We start from the raw sequence: 14,147 nt of genomic DNA on the forward strand, positions 1-14,147 counted from the left end.
GATTTCTAATCTAACAGGCCCTAGATTTTAACTCTTTGAGAATTCAGCCACGGAGTGGAGCTGAATGGGTCCCACTGAGGCTCTCTATTTTTCTTATCCCCTACCCTGTCCTTTTTTTTTTTTAAACTCTCTTACAGTCTTGTCAACTGACCTCAACTTCGATGCATTTTCTAAGGGTCAGACAACCACAGGTAGTGTCATTCCTGCCCTTCTTCGCTGCTTCCTATTATTGCCTTAACCTTTTTTTTGAGAGCCTGTTAGATTTTCTGGTGCCATGTACGTACATTTCCTATATTTTCTCACTTAGTCATTGCCACTGCCTTACAGTTACATTAATGCCCCATTTGACAGATGAATACACTGAGTCTTACAGAGATTGTATAACCGGCCCAAGTAGTGTGTAGCAGGCTGCTCAGCAGAATTGTCATTCTAAGCTCCTTCTGTTAGACCCCAAAGCTGTGCTTACTTCTCTGAGCACAGCACGCCCACAGAGTGAGTGGCTGTGTCGGTGCCAAGGGGTATTGTAGAGCTCCTGACTGTAGTAGTTCATCACTTAATGGGAGCCTGTCTTAGCACTCAGCCCCACCCTCTCTATCATTTCTTCCAACCAACCAGCCCAGATAAACAGGCAGCTTCATGCTTTTTGATATTAGCCTTGTGTGTTTACATTTGGGTGTTTCCTATTTTAAATTTATTTGTCAATATATTTAGCTTTTAGGTCAAAATGGACAAAATTTAGTTTTGATGATTGCATGCCTCCTTTTGAATATTTGGGGGAACAGTGGTCTAGAGAGAATATTTTGGTGAGAAGCAGCAATAGGAGGAACAAAATTAAATCCTCATTCTTGCTGTATAAAGGAACTCATTTACTCACTAGACCATGGGAAGGTGGGAGTGGGGTGATGTTATTGTACACTGTGGAAAAGTCTCTTCCTTCCCTCCCATCTTATGTTCTCTTCTTACCTGTGCCTCCCTCCTACCCTCCTGGGGACGTGGAAGCAGGAGGTACGGGCTTCTGTCTGAAGAAGCTTGCTGAGGGCTCCCAACTGCAGATTAGAGGTTAGAATGTGCCCAGAAGGGAAGGGAATAAATAAGGGCTAGATTTCGAGAAGGAACATGGAAGAACTGAAAGAAGATGCTATTTTAAATGCAGAGAAAGTCGCCTGTCAGGCTGGCGAGGTCCATGGTGTACTTAGATCATGAAAAGCCTCACAGACACTGTGTAGCTAACTTTGGCAAGTGATGGGAACATGAATAGTGATTTCAGGTTTTGAATTTGGTAGTTAGAATTTCCTCTTGCTGCCAGAGTTCTGCAGTTTTCTTTGGTGGCAGAATTCTCTTGTCCAGATCTGATGGTGTACATATAAGACAGACAGACTGACTCAGCATCGAGGATGCTGCGTTGAGTACACTATTCAGAATGAGATAGTTTCTGTAGCTGCCAGGAAGTGCTTCTAAAGCTGAGCAAACTCAGCAAACTTGTAAGCACCTGGCCTCAGGTGCTATGGGAGACTGCTTCCTGTCACACTGGGCTTGTGGAGGGACCAGTTCTACACTGCAAGAGGGCAGGTTTCTACTGCCCTCTGGGCTGCTGGGTGGGACACGCAGTACCTGTCTGTAGTGCTTTCCCCCATGAATAACACTCGTTTGCTTTTACTGTGTAAGAGCACACGCATAGGCCTTTGTTACCAAGGCAGCGGAAATTGGTCTAATGAACTCTTTCTGCTTGGCTGGAGGCCTCCAGACACACAGGGACAGGGTTTGTGTAGTCCCATTAGTTAAATACCAGGCAGCCTTTCCCCTGAATTCTCTGTCCCCTTCAACAGCTGCTCTTCAGGACAGATGCACTTTCATGGCTCTGCCTCATCCAGCCTTCCAGGAAGACGTGAAACTCTATCAGTGTTTCCCTAATATATGTGGAGTCAGGCACTGCTTGTCAAATGGCTTGGTGTGCTGGGGCCTCTCACAGATGTAGCGTTCATTATTGTGCGTAACTGTATCACCGAGAGCTCGTTTGTCACACTCTCAGACTGGTTGCTGCCGGTGACATCAGCTCCGGGGGCCAACCTCAGACAGTACCATTTTGTGTTATGTCCTTCAGACATCTGCTGAAATGTTCATCTCCTTGAATTTCTGTGATCAGATTAAGTTGTTCCACCAATGCTAACTGACTGGGCTAAATGAGTTCTGTTTCCAGAATTTGGTATGTCTCAAATGACAGCTTTCCAGTTGAATTCCAAGTCATTCTTGAAAGGTTGCTCTCGAGATTATCTTTTCACTCTCATATGACAACATGTGTTTTCTCTAAGGTACTCAGGGAATCTATGATCTTAGTAGGATGGTGTGTGATCCAGCACATATCATTTTTCTGGTTTCCTTAAATGATAGAAACAGTACTGTGTTGAGTGGAAGTTTAAGTTCTAAAAGGATATGGGATGGGTCTGTGTCTATGTCTGCTGTGCTGACAATAGGAAGGAACTGTCTTCTCTTTCTGGAGGTAAGTGGGATTCCCCTAAATTTTGTTGTAATGGGTGTATTTAGGCCATAAGGAGTCTTTCTGCCAGGGCACAAATTGCTCAACAGTTGTATGTATGTGTGTGTGTGTGTGTGTGTGTGTGTGTGTGTGTGTGTCCATCCCACAGTTGCAACTACATTAAATTGAGCAGTGGAGTCTGCTGGCCACTAGTCAGAGTGTCGCAGTCCCCAGGTGTTGGGGAGATGCCTGTCAGGTGTTCAGTATACATCCCTCTTCTCTCCTATCTGTCCCAGATGATATAGACTTCTCTTTGGAAATATCTTAAGAAAAGTATTGTCAAAGTATTTCTATCCAACACAACCCACCTCAAACTGGATATTGAGTTGTAAAAAATTATAAAACAGAGGGGTGCCTGGCTGGCTCAGTCAGTAAAGAATGTGACTCTTGATCTTGGGGTTGTAAGTTTGAGCCCCATGCTGGGTGTAGAGATTACTTTAAAAAGATAACATCTTTACAAAAATGATAAAACAGAAAGTTTTCTTTTTTCTAAAGGAATATATTTGTCAGAAAATGAATACAAGCAAATAAGACAAAACTATATAATGAAAGTTTCAGCATTCCCTATGTGTTTTGATTAAAGATGCAAATGTGGAGCTGGCTTGGAGCTTTGTAAACAAGGGATGTTTAGGAAACCTTTGCTAATGCAAGTGACTGAAATTATATAGATCTTTCATTTCTATAGGGAGCATTGGCTCTATTATTGATCAATTTTTATTAGCTTTTAAAGTGATGGTGTTTCTGTTCCAAAACCTGCTGTTTCATAGAAGAGAGCTGGGTTTATCAAGCTGTTGGGAGGGGTTGGTAGGATATCCTCATGCAGAGTTTAATTCTTGGGCCTTTTGGAAGCTTAAGAAATGAACATTAAGGGCTTAAAAAGTTAGCACTTTACAAAGGGAACAAACCAAATGGGGAAAAGGATGGAATAAAGTCAAATTGGAAGATTGGACCCTGCATGATTATTTTCTGGCAAAGAGATGTAAAACCTTGGTTAAGTTCATTTATTATTGTCTTTGCTGTTTTTTAAATTTGATGTTCAATATGAAACATGAAAAAAATTGAGTATCAAGAGGATCTTTTGCCTTTTAAAGGCAAGTTTCTTTTTTGTCATTTTTTCTTCTACTATTCTACCACATTTCATACCAAATATCTCACCCACACATTTTGTCTAATTTTGTATCCTTTCTCCTGATTCTTTCTGTTATTAATTTTAGCTCATATAAAATGATTTTAAGCTTAGATTTTTATCTATTGAGAACTTTAAAAAAATAAATCAAGACAAATCAATTGAGGAACTATGAGATAAAATCCATTTTTTGTCTCATTAGGTCAATTAGAAACTGGAAAAGTGGGAGGGAATACTCTTTAAAGACATAATTTATCAATCTGCTGAGGGGAGTTATAATCACTGTAGCAACTATTACTTCTTTACCATTTATTAGAGACCAGTATTCTGTGTATGTTTCCTCATTAAATGTACAAGAATTCTATGAGGTAGGTTCCACTGTTGCTTTCATTTTACAAATGAGGAAACTGAGGCTCAAAGGGGTTAAGTAACTACTGAAATCACACATAGCCTAGAATGAGGTGAACCCAAGGCAGTCTGACTCAACCTGGCCTTTTGTCCTCTGGCCTGTTGGTGTATAAAGCTCTCATTTGAGTGTCTTTTACATAGTGGAGGGGTTGGCACTGCCTGGGCTCCAGACTTCTAGTTGGAACTTCTCTCACAGAATGCCCTCTAGGCTTTGAGTGCCCTGTGGCTAGCAGCCTCTTTGTGTACCATGCGTCAGGACTTTGTGCAGCCAATACAGAGCAGAGGTAGTAAGAGTGACAAGGGGGTGATCAAGCTGAAGCTCATATGTGATTCAGTGCAGTATAACCTGTATTTATTGGACACCTGCTGTATCCTAGGCCCCATGGTCAATGCTAAAGATACAAACATTAGCAAGAAAAGGTTTCCATTAGGAAACAGCTCCATAAACAGCATAGACACCATGGGGACAGGAACTTGGTTTGTTTTGTTCACTCCTGTTTCCCCATCATCTAAAATAATACCTTGCTAGAGTAATATCCACAAAGAGCTATTGAAATACTGAATGAAAGGATGCAGCTTGTACAGCATTCTGTAGGACAGAGAGCAGGGCTTGTCTTAGGCAAGGCCTAGGTGTTGTATGGAAGGCTGCTGTTAGCTGGGGCAGGGAGTGGCTTGGTGTGGGGAGTGCATATGGGCAGGACAAACACTGTTTCACACAGATAGCTCCTCAGTCCTCACTCTCTCCTACTCTTACCGAAGAACCAGAGGACAGCTCCTCCTCCTTATTGCTCACACTTGTTAGCTCCCTGTGGGAGCCCATTTTTCTTTGCCTGTCATGCCCATTGCAAGCTAATTTTATCTGAAGACAATTGGAATGGGGGAGAGTGCTAAGTGTGGAGCATCTCAAGCCCAACTCCCTAGTGTGGCCAGTCTGTACCCCTTGTACCAGGCATGGAGGGGTAACCATTTCTCATGCAGCCACCTTCTGCTTGCCTGGCGTTCACAGCTGAGGTGACCATGATGTGCTCAGACTGTGTCAGGTGAAACTTCAGTGCACATTCTGATTCTGTACCAAGCTCCCGACCCTTCCTTGACTTTTCTTTTTAGCACATTGGTGTTGTGGTATGGGCCTGGGAAAGTGGAAAATTTCTCAGGATTCTCTGGTCCCCATTGGTAGTGGTATAGGTGTGTACCACATCCCTTTTTCAGCTTCTTCCTTTTGGCCAGTTTGTGTGAACGGGAGAACTTGGGAGCTTGGGCCTAAACTGATACCTGGTTTCATTCCCAGCTCTGCCTTTATCATCACAGTCACTTTCAACACATTGCCTCTCCTCCATGAACCTCAGTCTCCTCCATAAAATGAAGGGGTGGGATAGACAACCTCTTGCTTCCTTTGCTCCTAGATAGCATGAGGAGATAGTTACAGACTTCCTGATTCACTAGGGACAGTATCCTATTTGCTTATTTGGGGGGTTTGAGTAGAACCTCAGACTATAGTCCTTCGGATTTATCAGGTGTCGTATTTGTCAAAGTGACATTTTAAAGGATGTTCTAATATAATTACTGCGTTTTCCAGTTTGCAGCTTGTGTGTATATTTGATTTTGCACTTGTTTCCTAAAATGCTGACCTAATTATCTGGAGCCCATCAAGCTTCCCAGGGCTAGGATGTTTTTTTGTTTGTTTGTTTGTTTGTTTTTAATTTTTAAGTTTATTTATTTAGAGAGAGATAGCATGTGTGCACACACACGAGCAGGGGAGGGTGAGAGAGAAGGAGAGACAGAATCCCAAGCAGACTTCACACCGTCAGCACAGAGCTCGATGTGGGGCTCGAACCTATGAGCTGTGAGATCATGACCTGAGCTGAGATCAAGAGTCGGAGGCTCGGGGCGCCTGGGTGGCGCAGTCGGTTAAGCGTCCGACTTCAGCCAGGTCACGATCTCGCGGTCCGTGAGTTCGAGCCCCGCGTCGGGCTCTGGGCTGATGCTCAGAGCCTGGAGCCTGTTTCCGATTCTGTGTCTCCCTCTCTCTCTGCCCCTCGCCCGTTCATGCTCTGTCTCTCTCTGTCCCAAAAATAAATAAACGTTGAAAAAAAAAAATTAAAAAAAAAAAAAAAAAAAGAGTCAGAGGCTCAACCAACTGCGCCACCCAGGTGCCCCTTTATAGCTTTTATAATACAACTTCAAATTGTTTTATAGCCCCGAATCATAGAAATTAATAGTAGCATGAAGGATCTATAATACCCAACCTGGCCTTCCCTGGTTGCAAGCAGCTCATTTCTCTGACTTGTTCTCAGACTTGGGTTTATGTGCAGATTTTCTGTATTTGGTCACTATGTTCTTTTCATACACATTTGTCCTGTCTCCCTTGACCAGAGACAGGGCCACAGCGGAATATTCAAGGGGGACTTATTCAGAAGGGACTTCAAGTTTCATGTCTTCACTTCACAAATGAGAAAGTGTGAGTTTGACAGGCTGAGGGACTCGACCAAGTTCTGTAAGTGGGCCCAGAACCAGGGGAAGGATGTCCTATCTGGTGTTGTCTGCCCCATGGCTGCCTTGAGGGCAGGGGCTGTGTTTTTTCCAAGGACATCCTTTTATGCTATTAGGAAATGTTGAGACATGGAAACTTGCCAAGGTCCAGATTATCTGTTCATGAGGTTGAGGAGCTCATGTGGGTAAGTGTGACATCTCTTTCCCAGGGTGACACCTGATTCAGACTTTGGTTAGAAACAGATCCTCAGGTTTCTTCTGTCTACTTTTTGTCACATCTGTCTCCCTGAAAGTCCATTACCCCTTTAAACTTAAGTGAACCAGCCAGTAATTGAGATTTTTTTCCCATAAGCAGTGACTCTTCATGTATTAATTTTCATGGTGTGTGTGTGTGTGTGTGTGTGTGTGTGTGTGTGTGTGTGTGTGTTGTCAAGGTTAGAGCTGTCTCTTCATTTCTCAGTGGACTTTCTTCCTAGGACTTATTTGGTGATTAGAACAGTGACAGATCATCAGACATAGGCACAGAGCCTCAACTCTCAGAGTCTTTTCGGCCTGGAGCCCGTTGGGCTGCTCAGTCTAGCCATCACCTAGGTAACCGACACTAGGCCAGTGAAGCAGTCTGTCCACAGTGAGAGGAAATAAAAAATGAAGCTGCAGTGTTTATTTCTTATGCACTACAAATTTTTTGAATGTTGCTAGATTTTTAAAAAAGTTCGTTTCGCTTTCTCTTCTGGGTTTTGGCCTTTGTGCTTAGTGTATAACCCTAATGTTTCCTGAATTGCATATGCCTATTTTTGTAGTGTAGTTTTGTGAGAGCTGTGAGCTGTTGAATGCAGTTAAGATTTCATTCCCCAGCGATTTCTAGGAGGACTGCATTTCATGTAAGTTTTTAGGAATAAGTGGTAAGGCAAAAACATATTCTACAACTTATTTGGTTAGGTTTTGTGGGTGTTCATGTTTTAAAAAAATGTCCCTTCCTGTAGGGATGTTTTTCCATTTGGTGTGCTCTATTTCCTTAGTAACTGTTGCTCTGTTGTGGGAGGGACTTAATGACATTTTTCAAGTGCAGTATTGAATTAATTTACTTCCTGGTTAGGCCTGTCCATCTTTCCAGTATAAATAGAATGTGTGTGTGTGTGTGTGTGTGTGTGTGTGTGTGTGTGTGTGTGTATAAAAGACAGGATGATGGTAGCCTGCTTTCTGTAGCAAGGGATCTTGAATGTGTGACTCAGGATGACTCTGTGATCTTGCTAGCTGGGTAAGTTGCCTCTCTCTCTTTACTCTTTTCTTTTCTTTTCTTTTCTTTTCTTTTCTTTTCTTTTCTTTTCTTTTCTTTTCTTTTCTTTCTCAGTATCCTATCCTCTACTTGATAGGACAGGACGTTCTGTGAAGTGAGTAGGAATGATCACTGGTAGACACTGCCTCATCTTGACCGGTGGGTGGTAGGAAAACCATTTCAGAGAACCCTCCCAGTTCAGAGGCTCTGAGCCAGCCGTGCAGAATAGTCTCTCAGGAAATGCTACCTCTATTCACTGCTTGGGGTGGGTTTGTTTTGTAAGTGTTTGCTGAGCTCTTCTGTGTGTACCCCTCCGAACACCAATGGCCTTCATCCACTCTTCCATTCATTCAGCAGAACAGGCATCAAGCAGTATCTTAGCTGCTGAAGGGAGGTGGAAAGTCAGTCAGTCACTGTCCTTGTCTTCAATGCACTTAGAGTCCAGCAGGAAAGATGGGTGCTAAGTGATCAGGACCCCTGCATGCAGCTGTGACTATGGCAAGTACTGGGAAGCTGGGTAGATAGGCTGGGAATTTATCCTGGGGGATGATCATGGAGGCCTCTCTGACCAGGGACATTTGAACTGTGATTGGAAGGTGAGAAGGATCATGAGCAAGAGCCATAGGAGAGGGTTAGATGGGGAAAGTGGGTGAGACCACCATTTGTTCTGTTTCTCTGCCTTTTTTGCTGATTCTTGGTTGGTTGTTAAGCTGTGAAAGCAGATGTGCTTTGCTTCTCCTAATTCTGGGTTCTAGTCATCCACCTCTGTTCCCCAGCCTGTTGGGTCATCTGACACTTTCTTACTGAGCGTGACTGGGTTCCTTGCCCTGTCCTGGATGTGTGGGTCCCTCACTGAACAGAACAGAGTCTTCAGGTCCTGGGCACTCTTGCTACTTTCTTGTATATTTCTACAAAAGGAATATGTGTTAGTAGTTAGGAAGAAAACATTTTATGGAAGTTACAGTTTCATTTTAACTTAAAAATTGCATTTATGGAGACTGAGTATATGCAGGAATTTGAAAGTTACTCATTAATGGGATAATACTGTGTTCCTCTGGTCTTTATTAGTTTACACATTGCCCTAAAAGTTCTGACCAATACCATTTCTGAGACCCCAATTTGAGCTGTTAGACACCTGTCACCATACTTCTCTTTTAGAAGTAAAGTTAAGAATTGGTGAGCGTGGGGGCGCCTGGGTGGCTCAGTTGGTTAAGCATCCAACTTCGGTTCAGGTCATGATCTCACAGCTCATGGGTTCAAGCCCCACAGCGGGCTCTGTGCTGACAGCTCAGAGCCTGGAGCCTGCTTCAGATTCTGTGTCTCCTCCTGTCTCTGCCCCTTCCTCGCTTGTACTCTCTCTCTCTCTTTCTCTCAAAAATAAATAGACATTATAAGAATTGGTGAGTATGATGAAGATGGTAAAAGGAAGAAAAGAAAAAAAATTGTTGTTTGTTCCATTTTGGTCCACATCTGCCTCAGTCTTTTCCATAGCCATTTGAAATGTGATATAGGATAGCTTGATTTTGTTTTTAAAAATTGAGGTAGCATACCTTTTGCAATGAAACAAAATAAAATAAACAGAAAGCCCACGATAAAGTAACAAAAACCTCAACACGCTTCGTTTGTCTCTGAGTTTAAAGAAAAAGAACAAGTAAAGTCTATTGTTTCTGTGCATTGAAAGCACCATAGCAAAGGGAAAAGAAGATAGAGGTTTTATAGGGGCAGGTGGTTTTGTTTTTTTCTGGCACTTCCATTTCCTCAAATTGATAGGTATAGTGCATGTGGTTAGTTTACTTTAGAAGTTAGTGTAGGCCGTTAGGATGCTCACACTGTGTGTGTTGGTCATTTTACATGGAATGTTTCAATTCAGAGAAAAAATGTTTTGTCACATTTTCAAGCACTTCAGAACTACCATTTGCATAAATTATTTTAATTGGAATAATTTTTTCCACCTATTCATTAAATTTAAGGACTTGTGGTACACTACACCTTATTAACTGTGATTGTTACTGCAGGTACATGAAGGCAATACAATTGAATTTATTAACATAATTACAGCACTTCATTAATACATAAGGTCTTCCTTATAGCTAGCCTGCATTAGTGATGTTTCCTTTACTACTTTATATTTACAACAAGAGGGCTTAACAGAGTGTTCTTTTCTGTTATGTGCCATTTTCTGAAATTATTTTTCTTTCCTCTAGTTTGATGGTGAAAAAGAGGAATAAGGTTATATTTTTGAAAGATCGATATGAATTGATTAGAGTGAAGTGCTGATAATGGAAAAAAGATTTTTCTCTAATACTGGAGAGTCCTATTCGGATTCTATTTTAAAAAGTCTCATCTTTGGGCTTCTAACGTTCTTGTTATTAGTGTTGCTTCTTGTATACTATAACAACACTAAAGTATCTGAGAAATATTTTGTAAAATGCTTTTATATTATATAATGGTGTGTAATAGGTAATGCAAAATTTCAGATTAAACTTGCTTTTCCTTCTCACTCTTTAAAATATTGTTATAGGCCTTTGTTTTCCCCCTTGAGAGTCATTTTTTAAAACTCCTCAACACAAGTCATTCTAGGAGTACTGACAGCAGTGGATAGGAACCTCAGACCTCACTTCTAAGACCTCAGGAACAAGCTTGGGAAATGGGTTTCTTCTTCAGGGTACCTGTGAACTACAAGTAACTGAGGGAAAGACATTTGAATATTGTATGGCCTTTGTAGCCATTCTTAGAGAGGCTCGGAGCAGTGAATACTGTCTTCTGTCTTTTTTTCTGGGGTGCAAGTAAAAGCTACCTCTGCTCCCTGCCCCTTCACAGGCACTCAGGAAAAGGTGGTGCACCTACCGCCTCCCCAGAGCTCCTCCAGTGCCCATAGCGTGACCATGAACATTGCTCTGGGTAGCTTTTTCTTTTTCTCCTTTTTTTGGCCTCAATGGGTCTACTAAATTTCATGTTCCTACAGGTCATCAGGAAAGTGATCTCTTTCTTTTTAATTTCAGCAAGGGGAGAGGCGAAGCACAGAGAGCAGCAGATCAGACCATACTGAGCTACCTTAGAGCGGCTGAGACCCGTGGAGGATGCTGGCTGCCAAGTGGCTGAGGAGGGCCTCACTCTAAGGTGGGAAAGCAGGTCTCAGCGGGACAGCTTCCTCTGCTCCTGGGCTCACCATGGCCTTCACTCTCTGGCTGGACGGCTGATGTGACTGTGTGCCCCAAGTGTGCACGCTGCTGGACTGGGTGCCGTCCCAGGTACCACCTGCTCTCAGGGTCTGGGAGCAGGACAGGTGGGCATCAGATGCTACCAAAAGCCGGACGGGGCAGAGCGATGGACTCCGACAAGCTAAGATGGAAGTGACCTGAGGCCTCGCCCAGGCAGTTTTCTCTTGACAGGATAGCTTAAGAGTTGGAGCACAGGCTTGTCTGGGGAGCAGTATGCAGGAAGCTGGTTTTCAGGCCACAAATGCTTTCACAGGTGAGAATTCTCCACGCTTAAAACTTTATTTGAACTTAGTTGGTAGGTAATAAAGTAACAAACAATTCTATAAAATGAGTATGCATTTATGTTTATGAACTGAAGGCAATTCAGAGTCAAGGGGCTCAGGCTGCCATGGTGACTGATTTTGACAAAATAATAGTATGTTTTTCTTCTCTCTAAATAGAAATTTGAAAAAGCATTTGACATTATATGATTCTACTTTTGTCGAGTAATATGGCACACACAATATTCTGCAAGTCATTGTTCTCTAAAGGAAATATGTCACTTGCAGAGCTATGCATAGAGGATATGTTTTTCTTTACAGAAGTGGGAAGACTCTCTGAGGGAATAAAGTTATTGATGATGAGTGACTTCTCCCTCCCCATCTTTAGTTTTCCTTCTCAGATTTATTTGTGTGCAAATGGTGGTGGGGGTGGAAATTCTGCTGAACTAACCACTCAGTTGAGATTCTTCTCATGTAAGTGAGCTTATGGAGAAGCCCCGCATCACTATTTGACATTGCTTTGCCCACTGGCTGCCAGTTTGCACATTTCGCAGGGAACCACTCAGTCTGGCTGACGCCCCAGACCCATGGCCTGAAACACAGGGCCTTTTGAATTTGGGTCCTTGTTCCTTGTCAGATTCACTTAACATCCCAGGCTTCTGCCTCCTTATTTATAAAATGGGGGCGGTGAAGTTAAAGAAACTAATGGAATCAAGGAGAAACATTTTTATATAAGAAGATAGTTTTTTGGGCTTTTTTTTTTTTTTTTAAGGAAAGATGGTAGTATAATCACAACAAGTGACCACATTCTCTGGTCCTGTGAGTCTTAAAAGTTTGCAACATTTCAAATTCTGTGGAGAGAGCAGGTCAGGTTGTTGTGTGCCTGGAGAGGTTGTGGCTCAGCCTGAGGGCCACACAGACTTGGATTGGGGCTCTGCCCTCTCCCCTGATGAGAGCTCTGCTCTTGGACAGTCATTGAGCTTTTTTCTGTTTCCTTTTGCTCATTTCTAAATGAAGATGGACACGGACTCAACTGCCCTGCTCTGGGGAAGAAATGAGACTACATATGTGAGTGCTGAGTATGGAGTTCGATCCTTTCCAGACCTTGGCTCTTTCCTAACGTGGAGTTACAGGGTTGGGCCTGGCTGCCCAGTCCAGTCCTTGCGCTCTGTGCTCACACTTTGAGCGAGCTCCTTAGACTGTCACCATCTGTGTCTATAACATGGGAGCCTCCATCCTGGGGGCTGTGCTGGGGACGGTCCTCTTGGGGTGGTAACAGCCCTTTGAAAATGAATGAAACTGTATTTAAGTGTAGATTCAGAAAAGCATACAAAGTTGAGTGCTTTAGACCATCTCAGACTTCCAGTCTGGCTGATTGGAAACCCTGTCCTCCTGTCCTCCCTTAATGGGTCCACTTCAGCTGTTTCAGTCCCATGAGCTGCTCCTTCATGGAATGTCACTTTCTCTATTCTGTGTGAAGGGTAGCATACAGGGCATACCTCTGTGAAGTGGCCAGGCCCTTCAAACTCTTCTTCCCCACTCTCTGGAAGACATCTGGGGAGGAGAGGCAACCAGGAGGTGTAAGGAAAGAAGCTCCTAAAGCAATTCTGAGAGGAAGAGGTAACAAAAAGAACTGGAGGAAGAGCAGCACATGGTTCAAAATGTAGACTAGCCTCGTGTTCACGCTCCTCAGCTGTTTCAATGCCTGCCCAGGAGGTGAAAAGCTCCTGTAGTTGTTGCCTCCCCCTGCATGGCTTTTGAGACTCCTACTTTACTGCCATTGCCTTCTTGGGCAGTCAGCCTTTTAGAGGGGCCTAACCAGGGAGTGGAGGTGAGGGGGGCACCCCATTGGATTCTACACACAGTCTCTCCTGAGCCTGACGTTAGTCTGCCATGGTTCACAGTTAACAGAGTTGTGTCCAGTCCTCACCAGTTTCCTCATTTTCTGAGGAAAAATGAAGACATCCCCCATTCCTGTCAAGATCCCAGGCCATCTTGAGCCTGGGGCCTTGAGACAGTTGGTTCTGAATAATGGAAACCACTGGGTTCTGCCTGGAAAATTCACAGTAGTTAGGACAGTGCCTGAAACATTAAGGCCCGAGAAAATGGCAGCTGTAATTATGACTGTTACTGCCCTGGTTATGGGCACAGGACCATGGTCACCTCCTCCTACATTTGCTTTTAGCCACCCTCTCAAGGCTCCTCCCCAGTTCATATTTTCTGAACTTCTTTTAAATTATAATTTACTGAAGAACTCTATTTCCTTACAAATTTGACCTCCTCCTAGTTGCATGAGCCTACCTGAATAATAATCATATTGGTAGTAGTAGTAAAATAATATCCATGGCCAATATTTTAGAGAGCTTACCATGTGCTTTACCTGTGTGTGTGTGCTGGTATTGTTGATGCAGGGGCACACTCAGAGCCAGCAGTTAGACCAGGCTGGTGGCCTTTTGAAATCTCTTAGCCCTGTATGCAAACTTGGCTGCAAATGCGGGTCACCTGGAGAGCCTTACCACTGCCTGGGTCTCCCCCTCAGAGAGTGGGGTTTAATTGCATCAACTAGCCCTGCTAAACCAGGACCTATAGTCTAACAAGATCCCCAGGTGCTCGGTGCATTTGAAAGTCTGGCAAGCTGTGAGAGCCAACACTGTACAAAGAGTGGTGGTTAGAGTTTAGAGGAGAGGGTGGGTTGGGAGAGTCAGTACTTGAAAAAAAGGAACTGACTTGTCCCATTTCCTCAACACAGGTGATTGAATAATCTGCACATTCTCAAGGAAGCTGTGGATTGTTGGATATTAGTTATAAGAGCCAGGCGCACAAGTACCTGTAG

The 14,147-nt window shown here is 43.3% G+C and overlaps 1 protein-coding gene across 5 annotated transcripts in view; it reads left to right on the forward strand.

Moving 5' to 3' along the window:
• The window catches only part of LDLRAD4 (low density lipoprotein receptor class A domain containing 4), a 440,723-nt gene that overhangs the window by 171,012 nt on the left and 255,564 nt on the right, over positions 1-14,147 (forward strand). For 4 of the 5 annotated variants that reach the window (XM_030336721.1, XM_030336726.1, XM_030336719.1 and 1 more), the window contains exon 3: positions 10,836-11,307. In XM_030336721.1, coding sequence (XP_030192581.1) covers positions 11,268-11,307 — 40 coding nt within the window. In that variant the 5' untranslated portion in view covers positions 10,836-11,267. Of the gene's footprint in view, positions 1-7,711; positions 7,816-10,835; positions 11,308-14,147 lie in introns of those variants that run through there. The other variant, XM_030336725.1, reaches the window with a different exon arrangement.

This window comes from Lynx canadensis, chromosome D3, assembly GCF_007474595.2.
Source record: "Lynx canadensis isolate LIC74 chromosome D3, mLynCan4.pri.v2, whole genome shotgun sequence".
NCBI lineage: Eukaryota > Metazoa > Chordata > Mammalia > Carnivora > Felidae > Lynx > Lynx canadensis.